This window comes from Amblyomma maculatum, chromosome 8, assembly GCF_055883805.1.
Source record: "Amblyomma maculatum isolate TAMU_Amacu chromosome 8, ASM5588380v1, whole genome shotgun sequence".
NCBI classification, from domain to species: Eukaryota; Metazoa; Arthropoda; class Arachnida; order Ixodida; family Ixodidae; genus Amblyomma; species Amblyomma maculatum.
In genome coordinates, this window is record NC_139351.1 from 100,860,235 (window position 1) to 100,867,646 (window position 7,412).

Sequence of the window (7,412 nt, forward strand, 5' to 3'; positions counted from 1 at the left end):
AGTGGCGAAAGAAGTGGGTGTAAGATAGCTCCATGTGGAAGCGAACTCTTTGATTGGTATGTTTTTGATAATCACCTAATTTTCGACGCAAGACATATACAATTACAGTACCATAAGCAGGTTTTTTTTTTTTCTTTTTTTCTGGCATCGTCAGCGTTGAAGAAACGAACTATCACGGAATGCCTTCATGAACAACCAAGCCCGAGTTGCTGACACTTCGTGAGCACTTCGCTCTATTTCAACGGCTTAGACCTGTGATCTTCTCTTGAGCTAAGCGTCGGCTCCATATTAGGGAGGATTTTTTTTTTTTTTATGGAAGCGGCTCTATTCCTAGAGGAACAAGAGCCAGCTTTTTATTTTTTTCAGACTATCAGATAAACTAGCTGTTGCTGCAACATTACCGACTGTTGTGCGTGAGCTATACGTTATTCACGCTCACGCACGTGCCTTCTCTACGTCTCAGCGGATCAAGTTGTGGGACCAAACACCGTTTCTCAGAGATGCTTGCGCATCGAATGTCGTCTATGCCTGACTTCAGAAGTTCGTCCGAGTTCTGCATCGAATTTCTTTGTATAGCACAGCGCTGGTATTTATTTTGTCCTTTAAAAAAATCTCCTATCCAGTTGGACCAAGGTATTAAGTAGCCTCTTTCCTAGAAAAGCAATACGAGAAATGAGGCAGCCAATGCGGGCTCCCGCTCAACGTCGTCACGCAGCAGTGTCGACAGGCGGGAAGCAGTCCGTCCAACTAACGTGAGAAGATTCTATGCCCTACTCTAGAAGCCGCCGGGTGGCCACCCCTCGTCTTATCTCGAATCATTTCCATCTGTACCTGCGGTAAGTTGTCCTTGTTATCACCATCCGCTACAGGGCAGTGATTTGTTTCAGCCAGCTCATGTCATACTTCCATGACTTGATCACGCCTTCAAAGTTAAACGCGCAAAGTGTTATTTATCGTCTCATGCCAATTCATTCATTCCTCGCACTATCATTGAATGGAATAACTTACCATCGCACATCGCCACAGAAACTGACATAAAAATACTCCAAGAGCTACTTCGCTGTGACAGAAATGCGCAGAATATTTTGTTGTTTTTCTTTCTTTTTTTTTGGTGTTGTGCCTATATTTAATTAATGTTTCTTGTTGCAATTGTTATTATTTGTATCGTGCTTATTAAAATTGTATCATCCCCCCCCCCCCCCCCTATTATTACCCTCCTTTGGAAGGCATTTAGGTGTAACCTGATCAAACAAGTAAATAAATTAGGAAAGAAGTTGTTTCCTTGATATATTAGTTTTTTGCGACACCACCAGGCCCAAACACGTAGCGTTTAGTGTAAGGGAATGACTGAAAAACATGGGAAAGAGCAGTTTAACTCTTGGCATTGTAGATGGGACGACGTAATGAAAATGAGAAATTACTTACTCTTAGGGTAAACTTGAGTGCACAGTATTTAACAGTGAATTGCGACCATTAACCATAACATGCGGGTGAGCAGTAGGAAAACAATCTACCGCGCTTTTAAAGATTAGATGATGTATTTGCAACTTATTTTATACACCAAAAATAGTTTTGACTTTCACTTCTCAGCCCACAGGAGAAAATGCTATGTTTCCTCCTCCTTGTTTTCGAGTCGTTGTGGCTAGGAAAAGCCACGGAAGACACGCTGTTTCCAGGCCGCTGTAAGTAAACTTTATTCACCCTTTAGCAAAGAGCTTGTTGTTGACTTAAATGGCGTTAAGTTTTACCTGCGGGCCTTTTCTTTTTTTTTTATTTTTTGTATTTTCAGCACTCGGGCCGAGAAGTCCTTGCGAAAGTTCTGTGTGCAAAGAGAGAGGTGTGTGTCTACAGCGTGCGTGCTGACCATTGTTTGTACCTGTGAATTTTAGAAACAGAATTCACTTTCCACGAGGAGTAGGCTAGGGAAACTATACTTTCATGCTGCTTCCAGTGGCCTACCGCTCCACAGGCAATTTTCATTATTTTGCAATTAACTAATTGGTAATTAAGATAATATTTCTTACTATAAATATTGCTTTAAGACAATAAATATTATTTGCTAATTGAAGAGTACCTTTCTAAGCCCCTCATTTCATATATTTCCGATAAAGAAAGCCTTACATGTATCATTTTTCCAAGGTTTAAAAAAAGCCTGCGAAATAGAAAAACAATTGCGTGAGTGGCGCATTCGTGCGCCACGATTGTGGGGCTCTCAATGGAGAGAACGAAATTACTGCAGCCGTGACTAAACAGCCCAGTTTCAGCGGTAGGCTGATATGTTGACAATGGTTGCAGCGAGAGCGGAAAACTCGCTGCAACTTGCACCGTTACGTGCGCGACTGGCTGACGCCCACGAAGAAACCAACGCAGACATATCGGCCTGCCGCTTCAACGGAGCCATGGAGCCACGGCTGCCTCTGATTTCCTTCGTTAAAACTACGGTTGAAAGCAACACTATTGTGGCGCTCGAATGTGCGAGTCAGGTGACTTTAAGGCGAAAGTCTTTGGTGGCTCACACTGCCCAAGTCACCTGCCAAGATGACGGCCACCATAGGTCAATGTGGACCACCCTGGGCACACGCGCTCAAATGGGGACGTATGCCTTAATGCACTTTCGTCAAGTGAGATGTGGTAGCTGGCAGCTGACATGGCCGAGCAGCACTAACTGGACGTAGGGCTTCCTGACAAAACGTTTGGCAGGAATTCCCAACTCGGGGCTCTGCCTTAGTATGGGAGGGTGATATCAGTATGAGCTTACCAAGACCCTTGTATTCACGTTATCCCTAGGCCACACTGGAACGTTCATACGGCTCGGTTATAGCGGGGCTTTACATGTTGGCTGGTAGCTGACGCTATCGCGTTATACCGATGCAGGCGTCCGCGCGGCGCCTTTCATTTGGCGTTTCCTCGAACGCCGTACCACACAGCCTACAGAAGCAGACGCAATAAAACCAGGAATAAGGAAAGTTTCACGCAAAGGATGTCGCCTTATCGCACTTTAGTGGTACAAAGTGTCGCACAATTTTTGTTTTATTATTTCGCCGGCGTTCTAGAGATGTGAAAAAAGATGCGCGTGCCGCTTTCTTTATCGCAAACAAATAAAATGGGGGTTTCTGAAGGCGCCCTTCAACTCTGCAAATCACATTCATTATCTAAAGGGAATATTTAGTAATTTAATAACATTAACTTAATAATTAATATATTGCACAAAATCGTATTGTGCAAGACGGCTGGTAGCTCTATGCAACTAATTTTTCTGGCACATCTTATCTTAATAATTATTATATTGCAAAAAATTTTATTGCGCAAGACTGCTGGTAGCTCTATGCAACTAATTTCCCTGGCCCATCTCAAATGTTTTCTTTTTAACACTTGGCACAAGTTAACTTGGACACCAAGCATAGCGCTGCAGCCATTCTTCAGTGGAGAGAGAGAAAGAAGGGGGTGGGTAGTATTTCAATTAGGACAAGAAGAAACGAACCGAGTGACGTAACTACCGGGAGTTAACTAGTCTGTAAGCTCTGATGCTTATCCGACACATGGAGAGGATGCTAAATGCAAACATTTTTTACTTGACTCTGGAATTAAACCAATCCTCTAACAAACAAAACAGCCCTGGCAAAACTATTTCATTTCATTCCATTTCATCACTGCAGCCCAACTGATTCTAGCTTCCGTAAACCAGAGTGCTGATCCATGCGATGACTTCTACGCCTACGTCTGCAATCGCTGGAATGAAGCGCACCCGATACCCGACGACTTGACTGCCAATAGCCCATTCATTCAGGTCACGCTCAAAGTGGAGCGAGATTTGCGAGGTAACCACAACTTTTAAGTACTTTTTTTAGGTACCTAACCTAACCTAACCGAACCGAACCTAAAGTAACCGCAGGACAAAGCACACGAGAGCCGTTTATTTAATGGGGATGCGCATTGGCCATGCATTTATCGGTGCCAATTAAAGCCGCGTTCGTAACCGCGTATATCTGATCCTTCACTCTCACAACTTGCTCTCATTGAAGCAGAAGCTAAAAAAAGCTTCGACGGCTTTTAGCCTTTTTGAGCCATCTCAAAAAGTTATGGAAATTGAACTCTTAAGGAAGCCTTCATTTCACGCGAGTATACACTACATTGTGCGACAAATTTTTATTAATGTAGTCACTGCCTCAAATTGATATACTGTTCCTGGTTTTATCCTAATATTCTCAGGCTCTGGCTTTGCTTTAACCAAACTGCTTAGGCGACTCTTCGTTGGGGCTGATTTCGTTAAGCGTGCAACTAAGCGCTGCAAAGTCAAATCTTTCTTGTCGTTACTACGCCTTACATTTGCGGTTGAGAACCTCAGATCTGACTTTAGCAAAACAGAGTATTTTCTTCATGGTAAGGGCTCGTGATCTCGTTCGCACGTTAGAGATAATTTAACCAGTTTGACGCTCCGGTATCAACCGGCTGGCTAGTGTCACTACTGCTGCCCTTGTTCAGACTTATGGCTATGATGTTTATTTGTCTTCCCTCGCAGAAATCTTTGAAAACCTGCCGATCGTCCTCGAGGCCAAGACTGCCAGAGAAAAGGCATCGGTCGCTTACCACGCCTGCATGAATACCAGTAAGCCATTGGCCGTGAGACTGTGCATTAGTTAGCCATTGGACGTGTCCTGTTCATTAGGTAAAAAGGGTTGTGTACAGTTTTCGCTAGTGTATATTGTACAGGTTTGTATTTTTTCGCCTCGCAGAAGCCCTCTGATGCCGTTTGGTCGTCTTTCGGGGTTGGCAAACCCCGTTGTAGTCGCCTACAGGGCTTTACTGACGAACGAGCCAGCAGCTTCCTAAAATAACCACACCTAACCAGAGCTCAATGCTTCCGCAATACTCGTTTACCAGCAGACAGACGTTTAAGCATTGTCCGGGGCCTCCCTTTTACTATAGCTGACGATGGCTTAGATGATTTCCCTCAACCTGAATGGTTGGCATGGTTATTCCAATACTCCTCCGAAACTTATCAACAATGAATCGCAGCTGAATCTTGACTGTATAGTGTAGTGACACGCAATACCTCGCGTGGTAATCGCTGTTGCACACCTACAGGCGTCAGCGAAGAAGAGGGCCTACAAGCTGTTCGACGAGTGCTCGCAAGGAATGGTCTCGGCAAGTGGCCCATCCTCGACGACAAGGACGCTGCGGAGGTAGGCGAACTTAAGGACATCATTGAGAGGACGAGCCTGACGTCACTGTTCAAAGTCGAGATAGTGAAGGACATGGACAACCTGACAGCCCACATTCTCCAGGTAACGTTGTATTTATATGATGTACATGTAAATAAAAGCAGCTTAAACTCACAATTAAGCGCAAGTCACCTCATTTTGAAGAGTAACCGCTACAACATACAATTGGAGGTTTCGCTTGCTCTATTGGCCTGGAGTTTCATCATGAGGGGATACAATGAAGAGAGCACCCGGTGACGTTTACTAGCTGTGTGATCTGCTCTAGAAACATGCTGCTTTAGTCGTCGCCTCTGTCTTCGTATATAGTTAGGTCAACTAGGAAAATCGACCTAAGCAGACGACTTCTCTCAAATTCAGTACCGGGAAAGCAGTAACACATCAGCGCTTTTAGGGATGATGTAGTGGGTGGCATCAACAGTCACATGATGACCGTGGGGAATAGACGCACATTAATAAAAGACAGGTTCTCCAAATTGTTCTGCTTATCCAAAGACAGCGCCTTGAAATATCACGTACAGTTATTAAGGCAAAAACCTTTAATAGCTCATACTGTCGTGGACAAAGTGTGTACAGCTTTCGCGGCGGCTGTCGCGTGGCGTTTCTTGGAGCGCGTTCAAGTGTGGGATTGCAGATGGCGGGAACGCTAGACATGATGAGACTTCTGGAGGAAAGGCGCAGTATCTGTCACACTTTCTCCAGCAAATGTGCGTTTGGATAGTACGCCATAGCTCCTGTCGCGTGGCGTTCCTTGGCGCGCGTTCAAGTGTATGATTGCAGATGGCAGGAATCTAGACATGCAACTTCTCAGGCTTCCGCCTTTCACTACTTTAGTCGCTAAAGTGCCTCGCAAATTTTTTAACGCTAACAACAAAGGTGAATGACACGTGTGTCCTCAACAAGTGAAGAGACAGACGCCCGCAAAAGCATTACGGGGGACACAATAACCTCTCAAGCTGTATGAAACCCTGATGTATAGATCTCTCATGCCTCTGATATCACAAAGCTATACAAAGCTGCAGTTTTTCCGAAATGAAGTTAGGTATTGTCCATACTGTTTATTTCTCCTGATATTTTTTTTTTTTATTTTTTTAGCTCCGAGACCTGCACTGCCATTCTACTGTTTAGCAGAACTCATCGATGAACACGTTGGTTAAAACCTTCGAGAGTTGGTGTCCGTGGAAGAAGCAGAGACTTGTGCTGAGTGGGACATTTTGCCGCGAACCATTTCAGTCTATTTGTTCTTTATCAACAGCCATTGGCATGCGGCCTTATCACTGTTATGATAGTGCACGGATCGATTCTGTACTCTTCGTTCGTGTTCATTGTCGCAAGGCTCAGTTTTACCATTTTCTTAGTCGCGCGACATGCGCCGAAATGTATCTCGAAGGTTTCGTTTGGTTTGTGGGGTTTAACGTCCCAAAGTGACTCAGGCTATGAGAGACGCCGTTGCGGAGGACTCCGAAAATATCGACCACCTGGGGTTCTTTAACGTGCACTGACATCGCACAGCACAGCAACTCGAATGTGTTTCTGCGATATTCTAGGTCATGCTAATCACTGTTCATAGCTTCAATAACCGAAATATTAGTAATTCGGCGGCCAGCGAGCACCTTTACTCCTATCACCGCCGCCGAGTTGTTCAGCTATATTAAGGGCGCAAGTACGCCCAATAAATCGGCCTCGGCGGCCGCTTTTCGCCGGAGGCGACAAGCAAGGCGCCCGTGTGCTGTGCGATGTCAGTGCACGTTAAAGAACCCCAGGTGGTCGAAATTTCCGGAGTCCTCCACTACGGCGTCTCTCATAGCCTGAGTCGCTTTGGGACGTTAAACCCCACAAACCAAACCAAAACTAATTTCAGTGTTGCTACGTCTGTGTGTTCTTTTCTGCTCACGGTATTGTCATCGCCACATGAACGTGACCATGCTGCTGAAGACGGAAACAACCGGGCGGGCGCAGCCCCGCGCCACGTGACAATATACTGAATTGCAAGAAAATTGACTGTATGGCGAAAGCTGGTGATTGAAGGGTGATTGCTACGGTGGTCAAAGTGGAAAGAGGAGAGTTACGTAGGATTGTGTAATGGCACGGCGGTTACCGTTGGAGAATGAGGCAAAGCACACGAGCGAAGGAACATGACATACGCCTGAGTGGTGCTGCAGCGAGACTAGCTGTTAGAGATGAGGCTCAGAA

The 7,412-nt window shown here is 45.2% G+C and overlaps 2 protein-coding genes across 2 annotated transcripts in view; one reads left to right on the top strand and one right to left on the bottom strand.

The window, feature by feature from the left end:
* Nucleotides 1-7,412, bottom strand: part of LOC146181988 (neprilysin-1-like) — a 101,162-nt gene that overhangs the window by 66,349 nt on the left and 27,401 nt on the right. The window lies entirely within an intron of this gene.
* The window catches only part of LOC146181990 (neprilysin-1-like), a 26,946-nt gene continuing 21,137 nt past the window's right edge, over nucleotides 1,604-7,412 (top strand). The window contains exons 1-5 of the mRNA XM_084575585.1: nucleotides 1,604-1,682; nucleotides 1,790-1,837; nucleotides 3,657-3,818; nucleotides 4,520-4,606; nucleotides 5,086-5,285. Coding sequence (XP_084431711.1) covers nucleotides 1,604-1,682; nucleotides 1,790-1,837; nucleotides 3,657-3,818; nucleotides 4,520-4,606; nucleotides 5,086-5,285 — 576 coding nt within the window. The remainder of the gene's footprint in view (nucleotides 1,683-1,789; nucleotides 1,838-3,656; nucleotides 3,819-4,519; nucleotides 4,607-5,085; nucleotides 5,286-7,412) is intronic.